General features: G+C 40.0%; 1 protein-coding gene across 1 annotated transcript; it reads left to right on the top strand.

Annotated features, from left to right (window-relative positions):
* The first annotated feature begins 667 nt into the window (after positions 1-667).
* Positions 668-9,836, top strand: LOC138150046 (class II histocompatibility antigen, M beta 1 chain). The gene is made up of 6 exons (XM_069073404.1): positions 668-1,073; positions 1,463-1,744; positions 3,036-3,317; positions 4,262-4,378; positions 4,504-4,539; positions 5,676-9,836. Exons 1-6 carry the CDS (start codon positions 1,019-1,021, stop codon positions 5,690-5,692), a joined length of 789 nt encoding a protein of 262 aa, XP_068929505.1. The 5' UTR covers positions 668-1,018; the 3' UTR covers positions 5,693-9,836.
* The last annotated feature ends 16,375 nt before the right edge of the window (positions 9,837-26,211 follow it).

Below are 26,211 nucleotides of genomic sequence, written 5' to 3'. Positions count from 1 at the left end.
GGTAAAGTTATGGGCGGCCTTGGCTACTAGGAATAGTAGGGTTGTTTCCCTCACTGAATTAACAATTTATGCTCCTTTGGTCTTTGGGATGGTTTTATGTGACTTCCAGCTTCCCCTTTGCAATCTTATTTCCTGCTATTGCCCCTTTACAATGGTTACTTATAAACACTATACTGACTAGAAAGTGGGGGTGGTTAGGGGGACCAGAACAAGATACAATTTTAATACATTCACTGACCCTGGGGTTCCTATATACAGATTCGCTGCCTTTTAGTTTTGTAGTAGTATTAATGGATACTTTGGTTTTTACCACCAAAACTAACTGAAATAAATATTTTTGAAGTCATATAAATTGATCAGCTCAGTTCAACAGGATAGTTATGGTTAATTCAGAATTATGGAGGGACATGATTGCTATCTATAAGTATTTAAATGATTATTATGTATGGAAGAACTATTAGACTTGCTCTACTTGGCCCCAGAGGTCAGAAATCTGAACAATGAGAGGAATATTTCAGCTCTTTGTAAAGAAAAACTTCCTACTAATTAGAATATAATTCGTGTTCAGAGAGTTGAATGGCTTCACTTGAGATCTTTGGAAATGCTGTAGAAGGTGTTCTTTACCAGCTACAAACTGGAGGAGATGACTAATGAGGTTCCTTCCAAATCTGAGATTCTGTGAAGATGTAGTTGGGGCAGTTCTTCCTACAGAGACCTGGCCTAGAAAGGATTCCCCCAGTAACTGATGATGTCAGGAAGAGGCCTCTAGCTATTGGTTTTCACATCTGTTCCCACCCATCTGAGCTACTAGTTTGGGACTTTGACGTTCAGCTAGGGTAAAAAGGTTCAGGATTGAGAACCAGCCTAGAACCTCAAAATATTACTTAACCTGGCCGGAGAAGTCACTTGTTTGCTTTGGGCAGTTCAAAGACTCAGGATCATCTGTACAGCACAGGGTGGAAGTGTTACTCCAAACTCTTGAAAATCAAATCCATTGCAACGCTGCCTCAAGCAAAGAATGAGGTTACTCCACCTGTTACTAGTGGGCTTCAGTCTGGGTTTTTCAGGAGCAGGTAAGGAATATTTTTTTTTCTATTGCACATTCCCTCAACACTCCTTCCCCACTGGGCTACCTTTTGGGGACTTTCAGGAAATTAGAGAATTTCTTCCAAAGAAGTTGGGTACTCTGTATGTCTTGTTTCTCCTGGGAAAAGAATTTGCATTGGAATGGGTAGTAGCATCTGGGGGAATCTCATTAAGGTTAATCATGCAAAATTGCAGAGACAAAATAACAAGGAGGTGGAAGACTCCTATCTATACCTTATCTCTATTCTTGTGTATGAGGTCTTTCTCTGGGAAGGCCTCTTGAGTTCCTCTGTTGGATGCTCAGTGAGGTAGAGAGGCTTTGGGTCTTCTAATGAAGTAGCAAGCTTGACCTGTTCCTCTATCCTGGCCCCAACAGGGGGCTTTGTGACCCATGTGGAGAGTGGCTGTATGCTGGATGAAGAAGGATCAGTAAAGGACTTCACATATTGTATCTCCTTCAACAAGGCTGTATTGACCTGCTGGAACTCAGAGACTAACAAGATGACCACTGTTGATTTTGGAATACTATATCCATTAGCTGAGGAGATTTCTGCAAGCCTCAATAATGATAGTGATTTTATAGACCACCTGAAAAAAGGACTCCAGGACTGTTTTAGTCACACAAAGCCCTTCTGGGGATCACTGACCCAAAGGACACGTAAGAAGGGAGGGGCTGCAGAAAGAAATCCAAGGGAATGGAAGTGGAAGAGGGAAAGCATGAAGAAGATCAGTTGGATAGGATTATCATAGTTCAGAACTTGAGCAGAGGGGAAGCAGATGGGGAAATGTATGGACACAGGAAGTGTTTCCCCAGAGGGAAATGATTTGGACTGGGGCTGGTGGCAGAAGTAGAGAATGGCGGACAGTAGGACTGTGAGGTGAGTTTTGACCAGGAAAGGTTGGAGGACCGAGTGATGTGGTATGACTAGTAACTGGAATGTCTTAGGGTAGCAGGGCAGAGAACTAGACTTGGGCAAAGGGCACAAAGAATTGTAGGATGAGTTTTTCTGCAGAAGATAAAAGCAGTATGAAACCTCATTAATTTGTACTCTCCTATTTGCATTTACCACTATTTGTGGAAAGTCAGCGCTATCAAGACTGCTAAAGCTACAAGGGAACTTAGAGATCATCTAGTTCAATTCCTTTTTTTTTTCAGAGGGGGAAACTAAACTCAAGAGGGAAAGTGACTTGTCCAAATTATAGTCATCCCAGAAGAAAGACTATATAGCAAATGCATTTTTAAAATAGACTATTATAACAAACTCTTTAGAAATTCTTACTTAGGGGGGTGGCTAGGTGGCACAGTGAATAGAGCACTGGCCCTGAAGTCTGGAGGACCTGAGTTCAAATCCGACCTCAGACACTTAACACATATTAGCTATGTGACCTTGGGCAAGTCACTTTACCCCAATTGCTCTGCCTTCCCCCCTCCAAAAGAAAAAAGAAAAAAAGAGAAATTCCTACTTATAAATGATTACTTATTAATTACAACCTTTATTAATTAAAATACTAAAGTCCTGCTTCGATGAGTCTATGAATCTTTACTAGGTAACAATTTTTTGAGCTTAGTGCTTAATAATGTACTAGGAAATAATCTGTCATTTTGTTACCAAGTTCTAACAATTCAGATTTTTTTTCCCTCATTGTGTAAGGGTGACTATCCCTATGTAATTTTTTTCAAGATGTAATTTGGGATGAGACAAGGAAGGAGGGAAAGATGAAGGAGGCATGGAAAAAAGGAATTAGTGAGACAGGAGGAAGATCTTATTTCTGAAATACAGAGGAGAAAGTACCAATGAAGAAAGGAAAGTTATAGGGAAGGAGTCAGACATCAGGAGTAGGCATAGGAAAGGAACTGAACTGAGAGAAACTATTGGGATGTTCCCTGATTTCTGCTCCCCTCCTCCCCTCTCTAGTCTGTAACAATGCCATTCCTTTCTCTCTCCCAGGGCCACCATCAGTGCTAGTAGCCCAGACCACACCATTTAACACAAGGGAACCAGTGATGTTGGCCTGTTATGTATGGGGCTTCTATCCTGCTGATGTGGCCATTTCATGGTTGAAGAATGGGCAGCCTATCCCACACAGTGGCATCCAGAGGGCTGTACAATCCAATGGGGACTGGACTTATCAGACACGATCCTACTTGGCCCTTACCCCCTCTAGTGGGGATATTTACACTTGTCATGTAGAGCACAGTGAGACTTCCCAGATCATCTTACAGTCCTGGAGTGAGTATATTTTGAGTGTGAGCGTATGTCAAATACATTTGAGGAAAAGAGTGTGCCAGAGGGATTGTGTGCCAGAGGTGGGGGGCATCTAAGATTACAGAAAAATGGAGTTAAAGTAAGGTAATGATATTAATAGCTGATATTTTTACATGTACAATATTATCTGACCTTCATAATAATCTGAGGTAACACAGGGAGTTAAGGAAGTCTTGAAGAAGAGTTTTATTTCAGGGATAGACCCAAAGGAATAGCATCCACTTTGCTAAAAGTTGTGGAAATGTTGTCTTAGAGATTTTACAGCGCTGGGCCTTCTCAAATGGGGATGCATTGTTATGAACTGGAAGGGCATCTAAGGGGGGGGGATGGGAACCACAGTAGGAATTCCCTATGTAGGACAAGCTCCCCTTTACAGAAGAGTTACAAAGAGAAGGTTTTCTCATAGACAGGTGATCATTCAAGTAGGATAGTTACAGGGTAGATCAGATTCTAGGGAGACTGATTGTCTAGCTAGGAAATGATAATGTGGGATAAGAAAGTATGAGGAGATGGATGTTATAAGCATGGAAGAGATTTACAAGCATCAGAAACATTGGAAATGATGCCCTTTTTCAGAGGACCTGACAAGAGTGGGTAGCTATCTAGTTTAGTTAAGTAAAGGAAGTGAATAAAATTGGTCATTACAGCAAGAATGTGAGTTTCCTAGCTGGAAATACAAGGGAGAGGTACATAAAAGTTTGAAGTTTTCAAAAGCAGGATAGATGGAGGGTGATAAAGGGATATAGGATTCCTAGGTTTGGATGAGGTGATTTAGTTTTCTGATTCTATGTATGCACTTGTGTGTGCAGGCATGTGTATGTGAGTGAGTGAGAATTTGGGGTCTGTTGGATGGAGATCCCACTAAGGGGGATACTAAGACTGGCCCCTGTAACACTGTGTCCCTACAGCACCTGGTCTCCCTCTGAAGCAGACAGTGAAAATCTCTGTATCTGTATTTACTCTGAGCCTTGGCCTCATCTTCTTCCTCCTTGGCCTGGTTGCCTGCCGAAAAGCTGGCTCCTCTGGTGAGTGACCCTTCTGAAGTGCCATCCCTAATGTCCATTCTAAAATATGATTCTCACCTTATTCCCCCTTACTATGACATTATCCCCATAGACCCTTTTCTAATCACATCTTTCTTCTTTTCTAGACTACACTCCTCTCTCTGGGTCCAATTATCCTGAAGGTAACTCCCATCTCTATGCCTGTCTATTGATGCCCCATTCTCTTGGTTGGTGATGACACCTGAGTAAAGAAAATCCCTATCTTTGTGGAGTTGTAGAGAGTAAGAGTCTGAGTCAATTGCCCAGGAACAGGGTTTGTAGCAGAGGTCACCCTCTGAGAGCCATCATCCAAACAAATTGATACCCATCATCCAAGCAAATCCTATATAATTTAGGAGCCCCCAGGGCATTTGACAAGGGTGTTTTTTGGGGGGAAGGAAGGAGAAGGTGCAGGGTGGCCTTCTGGCCACATGTGACCTTTTAGATCCTTAAGTGTAATCCTTTGACTGAATCCAAATTTTACAAAACAAATCTAGAAGGTCACATGTGGCCTGAAGGCCACAGGTTCCCTATTCCTAATATAGAGTTTACTTTTTAGCTTTTTGCGAAGGCCTAGAATATTAAATTATGTCATTATTCTGGAGGCTTTGACCTGGATAGGGACAGGAATAAGGCTATATCTAAGATGAACTTCTTCTTCTTCTTTTTTTAACATCCAAATTCTTTTTTGAATTTTTAAATTTTTTTTTATTTTGCTTTTTGTAGGGGGGAGGGCAGGGCAATTGGGGTTAAGTGACTTGTCCAAGGTCAGACAGTTAGTAAGTGTTAAGTGTCTGAGGATGGATTTGAACTCAGGTCCTCCTGACTCCAGGGCTAGTGCTCTATTCACTGAGCCACCTAGCTGTCCCTCAAATTCTTTTTTAAAAATCGTTATCATTCTTAAAAATCAATCAATTAATTAATTAATTTTTGGTTTTCAACATTCATGAGATTTTGAGTTTTAAATTTTCTCCCCCTCCCTCCCCAAGATGGAGTGCAATATGACATAAAGCTCACATTAACACTCATATTAAACATATTTTCACATTAGTCATGTTGTAAAGAAGAATTAGAACCAATGGGAAGAACCACAAGAAAAAAGAAACAAAAGAAAACAACAAAAGAAAAGGAAAGCAAAGAGTAGGCTTCCATCCGCATTCAGACTCCAAAGTTCTTTCTCTGGATGTGTATAGCATTTTCTGTCATGAGTCTTCTGGAGATATAAGACTAACTTCTTAATGGTTGACCCCTCACCATCTTCCTTCTCTTTCTACTGCAGGTAGAAACTTCTCATAAAGAATGATACTATGCAGCCTCTGCTTAGTGGATGGAGTGCTGGGCCTGGTATCAGGAAGACCTGAATTCAAATCTGGCCTCAGACATGTGCTGTGTGAGCCTGGGCAAATCACTTGACATCTGTCTGCCTCAGTTTTCTTATCTATAAAGTGGGGCTAATAATAGCACCTACTTCCCAGGGTTGTTGTGAGGATCAAATAAGAATAATTGTAAAGTGCTTAGAACATAATAGGCATTATATAAATATTAAATATTATTATTATCCTTTCCAATTGGGAATAGGAAATTAACTCTAGTTGGTTACCAACTAAGTCCCATATCCACTTCCTATACTCTTTTCCTTATTCCCCAAAATGCTTCCTCCCTAATTAGTGTCACCCTTTTCTTAGGTTCTTTTCACTTCTCCCTTGGACATCTTGCTAAACCATCCCTCCTCACTTTGGGTTACTCAGGGGAAACTCCTCCTTGAGGCTGTCTGAAAACAGGAGGTGGGGAGAAAGTACCTCTCCATAAGGTTGGAAGGAAGGAGAAGGGATACCATTCTGACTCCCATTTTACTATGGGGAATAGTGAGTCAGTAAGTTATCCCTGGAATAAATCTTAGAGCTCTTTGTGTCTAATCACTTCTCATTCCTGGGACATAAGGGAGGGGAGAAAAGTGGCTCTGAGATCTAGTATCCTAATTCAAAACATTAAATACCTACTATGTGCAAAACACTGGGCTATAGTTTGAGGAGCAAAGGTAAATTCAACAAATTTATTTAGTATCTATTATAATCAGGCACCGTATTACATGCTGGGAATACAAAGACAAAAATGAAACATTCCTTGGCCTCAAAGAACTTATATTCTACTGGAAATATACACAAATAACAAATTCATTTCATGAAGAAGAGAGCATTCACAACAAATGGCAACAGGAAACGTCTATTCTAGAAGGTATTACCAGAGCTGGGTGAGCTTTGAACTAACCTGGGGATTTTTTTTTTTTTTTTGCTTTTTGGAGGGCAATTGGGGTTGAGTGACTTGCCCAAGGTTACATGGCTAGTTTTTGTGTTAAGTGTCTTGAGGCCGGATTTGAACTCAGGTTCTCCTGACTCCAGGGCTGGTGCTCTATTCACTGTGCCACCTAGCCACCCCCAACCTGGGGATTGTTAAGAGATGGAGGTGAGAAGGAAGTGCATTCCAGGAATAGAACAGCCTGTGTAAAGAGACAGAGGTGAGACATGGAATGTCATATACAGGGAGTTGCTAGTAGGCCAGTTGATTGGGACAAAATTTGTGAAGAGGAAGAATGAAATGATTTGGAAAGGAAATGGAGGGCTATATTTTGGGAGACTTTAAGTGCTTGGCTGAGTGTATTATTTTATCCTAAAAGTAATTGGGAGCCACTGAAGATTTTTGAATAGGGGAGTATTTTAGGAATAACAATTTGGCAGCTGTGTGGAGGATGAGGAGAGGAGAGTGGAAGTAGGGAGACTAATTGGGAAGCTATAATACTAGTATAGGTAAGAGGTAGTAAAGATAGTAAACTAGGAGAGTATCTGTGTGAGTGGGCAGAAGGGGATAGAGGTAAGAAAGGTTTTGGGAATCAGTAAAACTTAGCAACTGACTGAGTGGTGATGGAGAGGGAAAAATAAAGGATGAATTCAACCTAGGTGATTAGGCTAGCAGTAGCAGCAATAGAAATAGTAAAGTTTGTAGGAAGGGATGTGTTTGGGAATAAATATGAGTTGTGTTTTGGACATTAATTTGAGATATGTATTGAACATTTAAGTGGAAATGTCCAGCTGGCAGTTGATAATGCAGGACAGGAATTCAATACAGGTATAAGGGCTGGATGAACAGATTTGGAAACATTTGAATAGAGATGATAATTGAAGCACTAGAAACTGCTGGGCTCACTAAGGGACTTAGTGTAGAGGATATGAGGGCCCAGGAAAAGAGGAAGATCAGACTTGGTAGGCAGGGGAAGATGATTTAGCAAGGAGACTGAGTCCTTACCCTGAGCTTACCCTGGTGGGGAGATGAGATGTATACAAAGGAATATAACACAAGTTAGAATATAAAGTCCTAGAGGAGGCCTATTCTTACCTTACTAGATGTGTAGTCTCCTTTCCCTTGGAAATTTTGTATGTGCTTTATATAGTTTTCATTTGCTTTTCTGTGAATATGCTGTTTCCCCCATTAGAATATAAGTTCCTTGAGGCAAGTATTTTGTGTGTGTATGCACGAGTACATGTTCAAATCTAGCACAGTTCCTGGCACATATAGTTATCCCTTCCATGTAACAATTTTCCCTATCATGGGTTTGATATATCTTGGGTTGGCATAAGAAACTAAACAGGAATTTGGGGGGAGTTTTGTAGAAGCTTCAGATGACACACAAAGGCCAACAGATGACACAGAGTCTATGACCAAATACTTAACCCAAATTTTACAATAAAGTACTGTAAACACCCTATAAAAGAAAAAGGAAAAAATCAAGTTTCTCTGGTACAAAGGGAGGGCCAAAAATTTTTACTCGGATTTTCCAGATCGAGGGGGTGCCACGCCCCTAATGCCCACAATGTGGAGGGAAGAATTGTAGTAATGCTTGTTGAATGAAGAGATGAATAGGAGTGACCCCAAAGAATGCCTGAGACTCCAGGAAGCAAGGGAAAGCTTCCTGGAGGTGGCAGTACTTGAGCTAGGTCTTGAAGATTTCCACAGGAGAAGTGGAAGTAGACTGTTTAGGCCTGAGGGATAGTAAGTACAAATGTATAGATGTGGGAGAGGGTAGGATGAAAATTTGGAGTATTGGCCATAAGCATTTATTGAGCTTATGCTATGTACCAGGCACTGTGCTAAATATCGGGGATACAGGGAAAAGCAGAAGACAGTCCCTGCTGTGGAAGAGCTCACAATCTAATGGGAAAAAACAAGCAAGTAAATATGTACAAACAAACTCTATGTAAGATAAATAGGAAATAATTAATAGATGGAAGGCACTAGAATTAAAGAGGATTGGGAAAGGCTTCCTGTAGAAGGTGAGAATGTAGAGTGCTCAGAGGGGAATGCCTGAAATAAGGCTGTAAAATTAGGTAGGAACCAAATTGCACTGGGCCATGGATACTAAATTGAGGAATTTACATTCATTTTGTTATATAGGCAATTAAAGGGTTGGTTTTTTTTTTTTGGTGGAGGAAAGGGGGGAGATTGAGGGTAGTGATTTTGAATCAAGGGGATCAAGAAGATTACTTTTTTTTTTTTGCTTTTTTGGAAGGGGGAAGGTAGGGCACTTGGGGTTAAATGACTTGCCCAAGGTCACACGGCTAGTTTTGTGTTAAGTGTCTGAGGCTGGATTTGAACTCAGGTCCTCCTAACTCCTGAGTCAGTGCTCTATTCACTTTGCCACCTAGCCACCCCTACTTTGTGGTTTTAAAGGATGGGTTTGTACTGGGAGACTTGAGTTCAGGAGATTGTGTAATAAGGGCTAGAATGGCAGTAGAAGTGGGACGTCTGTAATGGATGAGAAGAAATTTCAGAGGTAGAATCAGAACTTGGCAACTAATTGGATATAAGGAATGGTGAAGAATCAGGTGAACACCCAAAGTTTCAAGATCAGCTCTATTCTGGACACGTTGAGTTGGTGGTATTGGTTTTGGACAGGTGCAGGTAGAGAAGAAATGACGTCTCACCACAATAATGGAAAGAAATCCAACTCTGTACAACTTGAGAACTCTGGTTGACATAGTGACCAACCAAGATTTCAAAAGACTGATGATAAAACACACTTCCTTTTGTCAGAGAAGAGACAAGGATAGAAGTATGGAATAAAATGACATTTTCAGACACGGTCAATGTGTTGATTTGTTTTGCTAGCCTATACTTTGGTATAAGGGAGGGTTCTGTTTGGGGGAAAGGGTGAATTTAGTGGAAAGTGATAGAGATGCAAAATAACTCAATAGAACACAAATAACAAAAGGAAACAAAAACTTCAGACAGGAGACAGAAACAAGGCAATCTTAATACTACTAAATGTAATATATAATTTAAAAAAACCATGTAATAGTTCTTAATTCATATGCACTATTTTTCTTTGTTCTTTTTTGTATATTGGAATGTTTGTGTTAAACTCATAATAAACAGCATTTTTAAAAAATGTTCTTCCTCGCCCCTTCTCCACATTCACACAAATAGTGTTCTACAGAATGTTTGGGGAAATTTTTTGTGGGCTGTTGGTTTTTTTTTTTTTTCGCAGGGGGGAAGGGGGTTGGGGGAGCAAATGTAGCCATAGCAAAGGAAATGAAAATGTAAAACATTAGTAGTTTGGCAGAAGAGGAACTTATTAGAACCTAGAGCCTTTGAGCTGGAATTGGCTTATTTCGTTCTTTTATAATTTTAGCTTGTAGTGAGGAAAGTACTTCAATTTCAGGAGTTCTATATCTATAACCTCTCAAGTTCCCATGTCAGCAGTATGGTGTAAGAATGCATTCTTTCCCTATCCCCAACAATATAAGAGGTACAAGTTTGTAGTAACAGTGACACATATTGATCATAGAATACTCAGTAAAGGGTTCCTGAAGGCAATTCTAGACTGGGAGATTGAATACTTCCTAGAGACAGGAGTGAAAAAGGATGCTGAAAGAACAGGAACTCTGCTGTAGGCATAGTCTAAGGTCAGCACCCTCTTAGTTCAGGTCTAATGCTGGGACAAAAGGAGACACTCAGGAGTAATTGGGCAAAGGAAGTTTACTTTGTCCAAATACAGCAAGGATATAGGGGCTCTTAGTTTCTCTGGATGTGGCCCCCCTTTTCTCCACCTGGAAACATTTATGGTCAGTACATCATCATGATATGGCAACTCATGGTCTCAGGTACTCATCAAATGTGAGAGGCATTGACTATGTGTAGCTGGAATATTTTCTGCTCCTAAACCAGGAAGCTTTGTCAGGGAAGCTGGATCTAATCAGGTGGGGTGGGACAAGGAGTCAGGTAAGCTGTGTCAAGAAAATGCTGGTCATATCATAAGCTCAAGGAGGAGAGAGTGGGAGAGGGTGTACTGTGATTTTTGCTCAAGAACAATTTCAAGTAGTAGACAGAAATGGTGGGAAAGACTGGTGTGTGCCCCTACCACTCTTAGGTAATGGGATGTAAGGTCTGATGGGGGAAACTCTGTAAAGGGAAGAAAATCCCGAGACTCAATTTATATAGGGGAATGAGTAGCCTAAGAGAGGGAAATAAGAGTGATGGAAAAATTCTTGAATTCTTTGAAGATTTTAGGCAAAGCTGAGGGGGTAACAGTGAGGGAGTAGAACTCCTGAGTTAGAACATCTCAGGCAGGGCCTCCTCTCTCCAGGATTCTGTGCTCTATTTTCCCTTTTTGCAATAGAAAGCTCTTATCAAATGAGGGGAGGTCTCAGGACACCTGGTGTGAAAGGAAGGCCACTGCTGTACTGACCTGGAGAGATCAAGGAAAAGGAGCTACATCAGATGATTGGAACCATTATGTGGTAATGCCCACCACCAGAGAAGTCAGTTCTAGGTGGCTGCAGATAAAATTTCTTCCTGTCATCCCTAAGGTTTGCAATTCACCAACCCCTGTTTTGTCTTTTGAGAGGATTTAGGAATTAGCTCAATTTCTTCCCCCTTCTCCCAGATCTCAAGAATGGATCTGTTCATTTATTGGTCAGAACTTAGCAGTTGAATATAAACTATAAAGGGGACTGGAGATATGTTTTAAGAGGGATAGAGAGGGAGACAGTAAATCAATCAACAAGTACACTCCAGGGCAGAGACAATCAGTCCCATCTATGAAGACAGAAATGCCCCACCTAGAGAGGCCTAATCAGCAAGGTTTGGTGTTGGATAGCATCCCCTTTCCCTGAATTATCATAGTCCTGAAGGAGTTCACTCTAACAAACCCCATGTTATATTCAGAGTGAGTCTGACAATATAGAATAGTCTCTCTAAGTAGTCTCTACTTTCTGCTGTGAAGAAGCAGGCATGGTTCATGCTCTCTTTTCCAGGACATTTGTTAGTTTTTTCCATTATTTCAGTTCAACTCAGATTTTTCTATTTATATCAGCAGTCAAAAAAAAAATTGCGCCTTAAATATGGGGTCTCCTAGAGGACTAACCTCAGATGACCAACTTTTATGAGACAGGCTACTTAAGAGTCATCCAGAACTGAACTGATAAAGGAGCAGACATTAGGAAGGGTACCACCATCCTTCCAGGTACCCAGGTTCACAACCTCAGAATCATCTTCTATTCATTCTCTCTCACTTCTCATATCCAATCAATGGCCAAGTCTTGTTGATTATGCCTGCATGTCTCTTCTTGGATACACGCCCTTCTCCTAGAGCCACTGCCTAGTTCATGCCCTCACCCCTTAAATCAGACAAAAGGCTCTTAGTCCTTCTCTGTGCCTCAAGTCTGTTCTCTTAGCAATTTATCAGAATCTTAATTTATCTTATCATTTGATAAGAGCAATTTATCTGGCACTCTTCTGCTTGGACAGTTCCAGTGATTCCCTCCTGTTTCTAGGATAAAATACTACTTTCGTTGGGCATTTCAAAATATGGTCCAGCTTAGGCTTTTCTAGGCTATTACATACATTATTGTATACATACACAATACAACCTACACATTATTTCCTTCATGTACTTTATTGGCCAGCCACATTGGCCTATTTGCTGTCCCTTAAAAGGGACTTTCCATCTTCCATCTCTTATGTCTTTTCATAAGTTGTTCACCTCATCTCTGCTCTTTAGAATCCCTAGCTTCTATTGGGGGAGGGGAGGGTAGTTAGAAGCACACACTTTTGAAAAGGGACAGGGTCAAAGTAGAGAATAGAACAAGTGGGGGGGGGGCGGGATAGGATGGAGGGAAATAGTCAGTCTTTCACAATATATCCACTATGGAAATGTTTTGCATAACTATACATGTACAACCTATAATTGCTTATCTTCCCAGTAAGAGTGGGTGATGAGGGAAGAAGGGAGAGAATCTGGAATTCAAAGTTTTAAAACCAAATGTTAAAAAAAATTATTATTCTTTTACATGCAACTGGAAAATAAGATATACAGGCACTGGGGTATGGAGATTCATCTTGCCCCACTGGAAAGTTGGAGGGGGGATGGGGGAAGACATAGGAGAGATCAGATTGGGGGGGTAGTATTTAGTGGGATCGTTGTTTTGGGTAGGGGAAATACAGGGAGAAAATTTGTAACTCAAAATCTTGTGGAAATGAATGTTGTAAACTAAAAATAAACATAAAAAAAAAAGAATCCCTAGCTTCTGTTAAAGCTCAGCTCAAGTGGAAACTGCCACATAAAACTTTTCCAGATTACCCAGCTTTTAGTGTCTTTCTACTCATTTCCACCAAACTGTATTATATTATGTTTGCGTATATTTAATATTTACTTACAGGTGTTTATATTTTGGCATTATAGTATACAAGATCCTTGAAGACAGAGAATTTTATTTTCACCTCTACATAGGCAGTACCTAACTGTGCCTGGCACCAAATATTTAATAAGTGCTTGTTATTTGGTCTTCCAGCTTCTAGTTTCCCAGCCATTCTTCATATTGCTGCCTGATTTTTTTTTCTTTTTGGAGGGGGGAGGGCAGGGCAATTGGGGTTAAGTGACTTGCTCAAGGTCACATGGCTAGTAAGTGTTAAGTGTCTGAGGCCACATTTGAACTCAGGTCCTCCTTACTCCAGGGCCAGTGCTCTATTCACTGCATCACCTAGCTGCACCTTGCCTGAACTCTTAATAAACTATGTTCATGTCACTGTCTTCTCCACTCCAAACCCTTCCGTGGCTCCTACTGCCGACTGAATAAAATTCATTACTCTGGCATTCAAAACTTTCCATCACCTAGAACCAAATTCCTTGTCCTGACTTATCTTAAAGTACTCCCCTTCAGGCATCTTTACATTCTAACAAAACTGGACTACATCCCTGTTCTCCTGTCCATTCAGTGCCTTTGCTCACACCCCTCCCCCATGCCTAGATTAGGGTCATTTCTCTGGGCCTCTAAGGCTCAATTAAAGTTATACCCCTTCCCTTGCTTCTAATTCCCTTTCCTGACCACTCAAACAGGTCAATTAAACGTTCCCATAGCACTTGGCACTTTTCACATTCTCTGGGGAGTCTTGATTACAGACAACTCCAAGACAAATATCCTTTGCCCTAATTGTAAACTGGGATTGCTTCAGTTGTATTTATATCCCCAGAGCCTTCAACACAGTGCCTAGCATATAAATATATAGTTAAAAAAATGCTTGTTGATTGACATGAGAGAAGGTTCTATTGTCTTATCTCATCTTTCTCTCCCAATGGTTTATCGGTTACTTCATAAGTAGGTGGAGCTTTACAAACGTTTATTGACTTGATGACAAACCTCCTAGAAAAACCCAACTGTTAGGGGTTGGTGTGTGTGTGCATGTTTGTGTGTGTGTGTAAATCCCCACAACTCTCTGTGTGGAGAATCTGTGATTGTTGGATCATTTCAGTCCTGTCTTACTCTTTGTGACCCCACTTTGGGATTTTCTTGGTAAATATAGCGGAGTAGTTTGCCATTTCCTTCTCCAGCTCACTTTTACAGATGAGGAACTGAGGCAAACACGGTTAAGTGACTTATCCAAGGTCATACATACAGCTAGTGTCTGAGGCCGGATCTATCCACTGCACCAGCTTCCTAGTGCCTTGTGTGGGAATCTACCTCCTGTCAAGTAGGGAGGTGGAGAAACCCACTTGCTCCCACGTAGGTGGGGCTCTGGCCACAACTAAATGTGCGGAAACCTGGCCCCTCCCATACAGGGGTGACCCTGACCTTTCCGGGCTAGGCGTGGCTTCTGCCTGGAGCCCAAGTCACATTTCCGCCTCAGCGTAGAATAGGGGCCTCCTTGTCCCGAAGTCAGACACAAACTCCGGGGTTTCCCTCAGTCTCCCACCCAAAGAAAAATGTGGGGGTGGCTTCTTCCCCTACGGGTACTCAGATTGAGAGTCCCGGCTCGTTTTTCACCCCTCGACCCCAGGAGCCCCGGAGCCGCTGCTCTTGGCGGGTGAAAGGGGCTAGCCAATCCCTGAGTCGCTTCGGGTCACATGCGTCTACAGCCCCGCCCCAATTACGCTTCTCATTTCCAACCCCTTCCCCCTTCCCTGGGTCTACTATAGCTCATGCGCTAAGGGGTTCAGGATGGGGAAGTCTGGGTTGCGTAGTGAGAGTCTTTTCCTGTGCCCCTTGCCTGGCCTCGCATCCTGCACAGTGCTGCGCAGTCCTGTTGAGTTGTTTTGTCTGCGGTTCGTAGAAATGCTTGTGCAGGTTCTCCGCCCTGTGCTAGTGTCTGGTAGAAGTGCTCCTATTGGAGTCTCAGGTCGTTAATTCAGATTCTTGGTTCGGCTACTCTCTGCGTGACTTCGTGGCCTGTTACCTAACTAACCTCATTGGACCTCAGTGTCTTCAGTTACCAGAGAAAAATCCTTATTTAGGTCTGGTTCCACTACGATGTGATTATTATGTGCTATAGTGTGGGGGAAGCCTCTTAACACCTGTAGCCGTTTCTAATGTTTAAATGCCTTTTTGTTTCAATTTAATTATAATAATTCATTTCCAGATTATCTTTCCTTAAGACTGTCATTAACATCATTTTTATTCTATTAAATATTTTGTTCTGCTCTGTTAGGAGCTCTTACAATTAGACTCCAGTCACTTCCTGAAACCCTTCTTCTACTAGGAAATTTAGAATGGTCTACATATTTGGATAATTTATAAAAAGTGGATAAGGTTTTATTTTTCTCCTTATACCTTTTAGTAAAATAACTTTGCCTTTTCCTTAATTTTCAATTGTATCTTGTAAAATATCATCAATAGCTTTATTACTTAACCTACCTTTGAGATGATTTGAACTTTGAGAAAGTGCTCCAGAGTTCTTCAGCAGCCATGTTCCCGAAGACCAGCTGACTGCTCCAAAATGTAATACCAAAAAATTTCATTTCAGATGTGCAAGTTTTATAAGGAAACTTTTCTTCATTTTCTGAGTTAGCTGCCAAGTTTATCACAAAACATTCACTTAAGCATTGCCAAATGGTAGAAGACCAACAAACTTATCCAAACTCTAACTTTAGTTGTGTTTGTGTTTCCACAACTAAGGACTCCACTGGCAATTCTGTAGAAGTGTGGTGGTTAAAAAGTTTAAGTCATAATTTATGGATAATTTGATAATTTTATTAATAATGCCAGCATTTTAATGAAAGGATGGTCATTTGGCCAACTCTCTCTTAGACCAAAGACAAACGAGTAGGCAAGTTTATGGTTTATATGCCCATTGGAAGAGGGGTGTACCTGAGGATGGCAATCAATTCTGATTAGTTAACAAGGAGAGAATAAATATTACAATGAGGGACTGAATCTATTCAAATGAACTTTGATTATGTTATTTACTTCTAAGTTATTGTCAGCCTTGGGCAATCTACTCAAAAGAATTTATCCTCGCCCAAACCTAGTAGTAGAGTAGGACAACAGCTTCCCACCATGGGTGGGATCTGAACAAGAAAGTTAGTCCAATCTCGTTATTAATAATGTCCTTCAAGAGATTGAACTTTTGAAATCAGGACTTTAGAAAAAGGGAGGAACTCTGGATCTCCCCAAATCATTGGTTATAAATAGTAATTTCTCTCAGTGTGAACCAAATTTCCCTAGGACAGCAGAGAGTGTATCCTTGGAGTTTGTTGGGAAATATTTGTACAGTTGTTGTTATTTAGCCTGTATTCTTTTTTTTATTTTTCTTTCTTGGAGGGGCAAGGTAGGGCAGTTGGGGTTAAGTGACTTGCCCAAGGTCACAGGGCTAGTTTTTTTGTGTTAAGTATCTGAGGTGTGATTTGAACTCAGGTCCTCCTGACTCCAGGGCCAGTGCTCTATTCACTGAGCCACCTAGTCACCCCATTTAGCCTATATTCTTGGAAGTAAATCATCCTTTTTTAAAGTTAATATTTTATTTTTTCCCAATTACATGTAAAGACAATTTTTAACATTTATTAAAAATTTTTTTTTGAGTTCCCCTCCCTTTCCGGAGACAGTAAACGATTTGATATAGGTTATACATGTGTAGTCATGTAAAACATATTTCCATATTAGTCATGTTGTTGTGAAAGAAGACACAGACCAAATGAAAAAAAAAACTTAAAAAAAGTAAAATGAAAAATAGTATGCTTTGGTCTGCATTTACACTCCCTCAGTTCTTTCTCTGAATGTGGATAGCATTTTTCATCATGAGTCTTTTGCTGTTATCTTGGGTTATTGTATTGTTGAGAATAACTAAGTCATTCCCAAGTTGATTATCATACAATATTGCTGTCACAATATTCCCCCAGTACTGCTCACTTCCCTTTATCTCAGTTCATATAAGTTTTTCCAAGTTTTCCTGAAATCATCCTGCTCGTCATTTCTTATAGCACAATAGTATTCCATTACAATCATATATCACAACTTGTTCAGCCATTTCTCAATTGATAGGCATTTCCCTTGATTTTCAATTCTTTGCTGCCACAAAAAGAGCTGCTATAAATAGTGAATACCCCTTTGTGAAAACCAATTGATGTTAAATTGTTAATCCAGGGTGACTGGGAGTGTTGGAAGTAACAACCTCCTGGTCCTTGAAGTTTTGAGCCTTTAAGGCTAAGAATAAAGAGCCAGTACCCCTGGAGTCCACTTCCAGCAGATGTCCCTATCAATCAGTAGACTCCAGTGGAGGCAGTTAAATCTATGCCAGTCCCTGTGGATACTCCTAACCAGCCCCATTTAGTGCCGTAACACTAGTGAGTGGATACCTCAAACCCCATAATCAGGACTCTACTACCACATTACTGGAGTGATTCTAACTATGGGGATAACTAGAGTAGCTATCCTTCCCTGTCTCCTTCCCCCAAATCCATGATGTTGAAATAGGAGCCTTCACCCTGTTTCTTCTTTGCAGGACCCAGGAGGGTAGAATTTTAAAATTTGGTTCCACCCCTAAAGGGTAGAAAGAAGGTGATGAGGTATGGGCTCTGGGAGCCGCCTCAAGTTCTTGAGTCCTTGAGGTACAGGCTCTGGGAACCTCCCTTGGGCTCTTGATTGTATCATCCCATAAGATGAGGCAGGTCTGTTGCTAGACTATCCACCCTTGAACTGGCCTAGCCTACCATTGTCTGTAGCTTCCAGCTACTTCCCACTCTTAATCACTCATTGAAAATGAAATTTTCATTTCATTTAGTTTCTCTGGAGATCTTAAAAAGAAAAAGTTGGCATATTTTTTGTGACACTGTTTGGCCTAGGTATAGCCTAAAAGACGATGAATCTGGCCTGTTTTGGGGACTTTAAAAGAGAATACTCTCTTGCAGTCAGAATCATAAAGGTCGCAGAGAAGGAAGATGGATAGAAATTGCCTACTTAATGGCTTTTGTTGAACTTTCTCAGAACAAGGTTCTCAGGAAAGACTGTGAGATGGGAGTCATATACAGAAGGTTGTGGGAGGAATCTAGGGGTGGTCTAGAGGAGGAGTTTGGGGAGGGTCTTCAGGAGGAGTTCATGAGGTCAGTGAGTGATTAAGGGTGGGAAGTAGATGGAGGTTACAGACAGTGGTGGGCTAGGCCAGTTCAAGGGTAGGAAGTCCAGCATCATCAAATGGGATGATTCAATCAAGAGTCCAAGGGAGGTTCCCAGAGCCTATATCTCAAGGACTCAAGGAGAGCTAGAGGGGGCTCCCAGAGCCCATACCTCATCAGAAGGGAGTGCTTCCTTTAGTCCACTGCAACAAATCTCCCTCTCTATCCACTCCCATGTTTAGTTTTTGGATCTTCTCCCTCCCCACCCCAAACTCAGAAACCATTTGTTGAAATGGTTTATGTGCCCCTCAACTTCCAATTAAAATAAATTGTACAGCTTAAAAAAAAACTATTCAAGAATATATTAAATACTTAAAATTATTATATATTACATGAATAAATATATAAAATACTTAAATATTTTAAATTCATTTTAACTTAAATATAAAAGAAAAAAACAATATTTTCATGTACACAGCACAACATAAAGAGAGGATTCAATCTAAAACCATGAATTTCTATTTCAGGCTGTTTACTATGCAATAAATACTACACATTGTTTTTAAAGCTACCTTACTTTTCTGTGCTCCCTTCTAAGTTTTCTTTTGTTCTCTGCTGCGCACTTCTTATTATTTTCTCCCTTCCTCCCCAGTCCACCCTAGAGAAGGCTACAATCAAACACAAATATATATGTGTGTGTGTGTGTGTGTGTGTGTGTGTGTGTGTAAAACTATAAAACCATGTATCTTCTATTTATTAGTTCTTTCTCTGGAAATGGATAGCATCTTCCTTCATAGGTCCTGTATAGGGTTTGAGTATAATACTCAAGATGAATTAGTCATTCAAAGTTGTTCTTAAGATAGTATTTCTGTTATTATTTGCAATGTTCTTTTGGTACTGTTCATTTCAGTTTTCATTTTTTCATGCAAGTCTTTCCATGTTTTTCTAAAATCAACAAGCTCATCATCTCTTATAGCATGGTAGTATTCCATCACAATCATATACCACACCTTGTTTAGCCATTCCTCAATTGAAGAACATCTGCCATTTTAGTCCATCTGGGAAGTATATGATAATATATAAAAGTTGTATTAATTTGAACTTCTCTAATCATTAATGATTTGGAGCTTTTTTATATGACTGTATAGAGTTTTGATTACTTTATTAAAAATTGCCTATTTATGTCCTTTAACCATTTATCAATTGGGGAATGACTCATTATTATAAATTGACAAAGTTATTTGTATATTTGAGAAATGAGACCTTTATCTGAGTGACTGTCTATAAATTTCCTCCCTCCTCCAGTTTTCTGCTTTCCTTCTAATCTTGGCTACATTGGTTTTATTTCTACAAACCCTTTTTAACTTAATCTGATCAAAATTATCCACTTTATACCTCACAGTGCTCTCTGTCTCTTGTTTACTCATAAATTATTCTATCCATAAATCAGATGGAGAATATATTTCATGTTATTCTAATTTTTTTGTGATATCTCCCTTTATGTTGAGGTCATGTATCCATTTTGATCTTATTTTGGTAAATGATGTAAGTATATTCCCAATCTTTGCCAGACTGCATTCTTGGTTTCCCAACAATCCTTACCAGATAACAAATTTTTATCTTCAAAACTTAAACCTTTACATTTGTCTAATAGAAGGTCACTATAATCCTTTACTACTATGTATTGTATTTCTACTCTGTTTTACTGATGCACCCCTTAGCTAGTGTTAGTTTGTCTTGATATTAACTGCCTCATAGTTTAAGATCTGGTACTGCTGAACTTCCTTTAAATTTTTTCCTTAGTTTTTTTAAAAAAAATTCTTAACCTTTTGTTCTTCCAAATGAGCCCTGTTATTTTTTCTTCTTACTTAATAAAATAATTTTTTAGTAATTTAATTGGGATGGCAGTTGAATCATTTTTATTATATTGGCTTTGCCTACCCATGAACAATCGGTGTTTCTCTAGTTATTTAAATATGACTTTATTTGTATAAAGAGTGTTTTATAGGGGGCAGTTAGGTGGTGCAGTGAGTGGAGCACCGGTCCTGGAGTCAGGAGAACCTGAGTTCAGATCTGGCCTCAGACACTTAACACAAAAACTAGCCGTGTGACCTTGGGCAAGTTACTTAACCCCAATTGCCCTCCAAAAAGCAAAAAAAAAAAAAGTGTTTTATAATTATGTTAATTTAGTTCTTACTGTCTACAGTTATTTCAAACAGACTATTATCTCTTCTTGCAGGGTCTTGCAGGTGATATATTAAAATGCTGATGTTATACGCAGTTTTATTTTACAACCACTAACTTTGCTTAAATTATTGTTTCATCTAACTTTCTAGTTGACTCTTTAGGATTTTCTGAATCTGTCATCTTATTGTCTGCAAAAAGAAGGAATTTATTACTTCATTTCCCATTCTGATTCCTTCAATTTATTTTTCTTTTCTTATTGCTATTGCTTGCTTATTTCTTATTGCTTATTTCTAAAACAATATTGAATAATATTGGTAACACAGTGTAGTTTCCCTGTTTATCTCCTTTTTTTACAATTTTTTTTGTTTATTTATTTTCTTTTTTTGGAGGCAATAGGGGTTAAATGACTTTCCCAGGTTCCCATAGCTAATAAGTATCCAAGGTTAAATTTGAACTCAGGAAGAGTCTTCCTGACTCTAAGTTTGACATTCTATCCACTGGGCCATCTAACTGCCACACTCTTCCATAGCTCCACATTCCACATAGCTCAAGTTCCTTGAGGGCAGGCCTTTGTTAATTATGGTTGTGTATGTAATTTTCTTCTTCAGCTAATTTCACAAATGAGGAAACTGAGGCAAACAAGTTTAAGTGACTTCCTCAGGATCACTCAGCTAGTAAGTGCCTGAGGATTGACTTGAACTCAGGTCCTCCAGACTCTGAGGCTGATGCTTTAATTCACTGTGCCACCTAGCTGTCCCAACTCAGTTTTTTATTTTTATTAATGAATTTAGTATTAGTTTTCAGCATTCACCTCCACAATATTTTGAGTTCCAAATTTTCTCCCCATCTCTCCCCTCCCCTCACCCAAAGACAGTGTATGTTCTGATTAACCCTTCCCTTAATCTGCCTTCCTTTCTATCACTCCCCCCGGCCCCTTCTCTTAACCCCTTCCCTTCTATTTTCCTGTAGGGCAAGATAGATTTCTATCCCCCATTGCCTTTATATCTTATTTCCCAGTTGCATATAAAAACAATTTTTAACATTTGTTTTTAAAACTTTGAGTTCCACATTCTCTCCCCTCCTCCCTCCACTCCCACTCTCATTGAGAAGGCAAGCAATTCAATATAGGTTATACATGCGTAGTCATGCAAAACACTTCCATAGCAGTTATGTTGTGGAAGATTAACTATATTTTCCTCCATCCTATCCCACCCCTCATTTATTCCATTTTCTCCTTTGATCCTGTCCCTCCTCAAAAGTGTTTGCTTCTGATTACCCCCTCCTCCCATTTGTCCTCCATTCTGTCAACCTCTCCCCTCCCCCCCCACCCAAGCCCCATCCACTTCCCCCCTACTTTCCTGTGGGGTAAGATAGATTTTCATACCCAGTTGAGTGTGTATGTCATTTCCTCCTTAAACCAAATCTGATGAGAGTAAGGTTCACTCATTTCCTCTCACCTCCCCCCTCTTCCCCTCCATTGTAAAACCTTTTTCTTGCCTCTTTTATGTGGGATAATTTACCCCATTCTACCTCTTTCTTTCTTCTTCTCCTAGTAAATTCCTCTTCCACCCCTTAGTTTTATTATTTAGATAGCATCCCTTCATATTCAAGTCTCCCTATGCCCTTTATACACATATATTCCCTCTACCCTAATACTGAGAAAGGTCTCATGAATTACAAATATTATCTTTCCATGTAGGAATGTAAACAGCTCAAGTTTAATAAGCCCCTTATGATTTCTCTTTCCTGTTTACCTTTTCATGCTTTTCTTGATTCTTGTATTTGAAAGTCAAATTTTCTGTTCATCTCTGATCGTTTTGTCAAGAATCCTTTCATTGAATGTTCATTTCTCCCCCCCCTTCCCCCCCTCCCCCGCCCTGGAAGTATTATACACAGTTTTGCTGGTTAGGTGATTCTTGGTTTTAATCTTAGCTTCTTTGACCTCTGGAATATCATATTACAAACTCTCCAATTCCTTAATGTAGAAGCTGCTAAATCTTGTGTTATCCTGATTGTGTTTCTACAATACTTGAATTGTTTCTTTCTGGCTGATTGCAGCATTTTCTCCTTGACCTGGAAAGTCTGGAATTTGGCTACAATATTCCTAGGAGTTTTCCTTTTGGGACCTCTTTCAGGAGGTGATAAGTGGATTCTTTCAATATCTATTTTCCCTTCTGGTTCTAGAATATCAGGGCAGTTTTACTTGATAATGTCTTGAAAAATGATGTCTAGGTTCTTTTTTTGATCATGGCTTTCAGGTAGTCCAATAATTATTTTTAAATTTAGGTAGTCCAGTCTCTCCTGGATCAATTTTCCAGGTCAGTTGTTTTTCCAGCAAAATATTTCACATTGTCTTCTATTTTTTCATTCTTTTGGTTTTATTTTATAATTTTTTTGATTTCTCATAAAGTCATTAACTTCCATTTGCTCCATTCTAATTTTTAAGGAATTATTTTCTTCATTGAGCTTTTAAGCCTCCTTTCCCTTTTGTCCACTTCTGCTTTTTAAGGCATTCTTCTACTCATTGGCTTTTTGGACCTCTTTTGCCATTTGGGTTAGTCTATTTTTTAAGGTGTTATTTTCTTCAGCATTTTTTTTTTGGGTCTCCTTTAGCAAGCTGCTGACTTATTTTTCATGATTTTCTTTTATCACTCTCATTTCTCTTCCCAATTTTTCCTCTACTTCTCTTACTTGATTTTTAAAATCCTTTTTGAGCTCTTCCATGGCCTGTGGCCAATTCATATTTTTCTTGGAGGCTTTGGATGTAGGAGCTTTGACTTTGTTGTCTTCTTCTGGTTGTATGTTTTGATCTTCCTTGTCACTAAAGTAAGATTCTATAGTCTGAGTATTTCCCTCTGTTTGCTCATTTTCCCAGCTTATTTGACTTGTTTGCTCTTTTTTAAGGTAGGTCTCTGCTTTCAATGTGGAGGGTGTATTGTCCCAAGGTTAGGGATTTTGTGTAACTTTTTTCAGAGATATTTCTAGGCACCTATAAATTTTCAGTTGTTCCAAGGTGGTATGGTCAAAGGAGAGGTGTTTACTCTTCTCCTGGCCTGTGAGTGACCACAAGCACTCTATTCTGCCTTGGAACTATGAGGAAGATTCCCTCTCCACCACCTCCACAAGCTTTACCACAGGCTCCTCCTTGTCCCAGGACTGCCACTCAGGATTACCATCCAGATCCAAGCACAGGAGAAGCAAGGGAATCCTGCCTCAGCACCAGCTGAGATCCCTGCAGTCCCACTGCCATCAGCCCCTTGATCCCCTCACTGTCTGTGGGTTGAGAGCTCCAGATGCAGCCTCTCCCACTGTTACTGCCTCTGCCTCTGCTGTGTCAGGGCTGGGGCTGGACGGTACTCCTTTCTCACCCAGGTCTGACAGATCTTTCCTACCCACCTTCTAAGTTGTCTTTGGTGTTTGTAGATTGAGAAGTGTGGGAACTTCCACAGCTGCCAGTGATTTAGTCCCCTGAGGCCTGCTCTAGCCCTCTCTGTGCTGACTCAGCCCATGCTGGACTGTGCTCTTCTCTCAGACTGGTGCAACAGAACTTTCCTGTCCACCTTCCAGGTTGTCTTAGACTGGAAATTTGTTTTACTCGGTCATTTTGTGGGTTCTGCTGCTCTAGAATTTGTTTAGAATCTTTTTTTACAGGTATTTGGAGGGGTTTGGGGAAAAGCTCAAGTGAGTCCCTGCTTTTACTCTGCCATCTTGGTTCCCCCCTACCCCATTTATCTCTTTTAATTAAATCTATTTTAGCTTTAACTTTGTCTGAGATATGATTGCTACCCCTGCTTTTTTTATGTCAGCTGAAGCATAATACATTCTACCCCAGTCCTTTATTTTAACTCTATATCTCTAATTTTAATTTTTGTTCTTGTAAGCAATAAATTATTGGATTCTGATTTTTAATCCATTCTGCTATCTGCTTCCATTTTATGAGTAAATTCATCCCATTACTTCTAAGTTCTTACTTCTAATCACTACCTTGCCTTTCTGTTCCTTAATCTACCTACCCTCTTAAGAGTCCTTCTCCTATCCTCCTCCCGTCCCCTCCACCTTTACCTGCTGGTCCCTCTAGAGTCCCTCCCTTATCTTCTCCTTCCACACTCCTAATTCTTAATCTACACACCCTTTAAAAGTTCCTTTCTTATCCTATCCCTTCACCCTCTTATTTCTTTATAGATTTAGAGGACTTTTATGCCCTTTTAAATGAATGTGTTGGTCTCTCTTTAACCTATTTCTTTTTTTTTTTTAAATGCTTTATTAACTTCTGATTTACATCGTTCGTTTCCGCCAGATTTTGAGTTACAAATTTTCTCCCCGTTTTTCCCCCACCCATCCCCCCAAAACAGCAGTCCCACAGGATATCCCCACCTCTGATCTGCTCTCTCCCATATTTTCTCCCATACCTGTTTCAACTTTTCCAGTAGGGCATGGTGGATCTCTATATTTCCCAATTACATGTAAAACAATATTGATAATAGTATATATATATTTAAACATTTGATTTTAAAACTTTGAATTCCAGATTCATTCCCTTCCTCCCTTATCACCCACCCTTACTGGGAAGATAAGCAGTTCAGTATAGGTTGTACATGTGTGGCTAATGCAAAACAATAACACAGCAGATATATTGTAAAAGATTGACTATATTTCCCTCCCTCCTATCCCACATCCCACTTGTTCTATTCTCTACTTTGATCCTGTCCCTTTTCAAAAGTGGGTGCTTCCAACTTCCCTCCCCCCCAGCCTGCCCTCCCTTCCATCATCCCCCTTCACATCCTCTCCCCCCCCCATTCTCCTGGAGTGTGAGATCCCCTATTTAGTGTGTATTTCCCTCCCTCCTCAAGCCAGATTCAATAGGAATAAGGTTGACCCATTCCCTTTTGCCTTCCTATTCTTCCCCTCCATTGTAACCATTTTCCCTTGCCTCTTCTGTATGAGATAGTTGCCCCACTCTGTCTCTCCCCATCTCCTCTCATTATATCCCTCTCACCTCTTAATTTCACCTTTTAAGTATCATCCCTTCCTGTTAAATTGGTCCCATGCCTTCTATCTATGTATACCTGTAAACATATATACACACATTCACATATGTATTCATATGCCTGCATACCCTCATATAAAGACATATATATATATATATATATATATATATATATATATATATATATATATTTCTAATCCCTTCAACTACTGAGAAAAGTTTCATAAGTTACAATTATTGTTTTTCCATGTAGGAATGTTAATAGTTCAACTTTGGCCAAGTGGCTCAGCAAGCAAGAGCACCGGCCTCAGTGCCGGGACGACCCGGATCAAATCCGGGCCCAGACACCCAGCACCACACCCAGAAACAACAACCGGCCGTGCAACCCCGAGCAAGCCACTCAACCCCAATTGCTTAAAAAAAAAAAAATAGTTCGACTTTGATAAGTTCCTTATGATTTCTTTTCCCTGTTTACCTTCTCATGCTTCTCTTGCTTCTTGTATCTGAATGTCAAATTTTCTATTCAGCTCTGGTTTTTTCAGCAAGAATGCTTGAAAGTCCTGTATTCCACTGAATGACCATATTTTCCCCTGAAACAGGATACTCAGTTTTGCTGGGTAGGTGACTCTTGGTTTTAATCCCAGCTCCCTTGACCTCCGGAATATCACATTCCAGGCCCTTCGATCCCTCAGTGTAGAAGCTGCCAGATCCTGGGTTATCCTGATTGTGTTTCCACAATATTCAAATTGTTTCTTCCTGGCTGCTTGT

This window comes from Petaurus breviceps, unplaced genomic scaffold, assembly GCF_028583685.1.
Source record: "Petaurus breviceps papuanus isolate PSGF00001 unplaced genomic scaffold, PetGlider_PUasm1.0 90865, whole genome shotgun sequence".
Lineage (NCBI taxonomy): Eukaryota > Metazoa > Chordata > Mammalia > Diprotodontia > Petauridae > Petaurus > Petaurus breviceps.
Note: the sequence above shows the minus strand (reverse complement) of the source record. Positions and strands in the feature narration are given on the sequence as shown.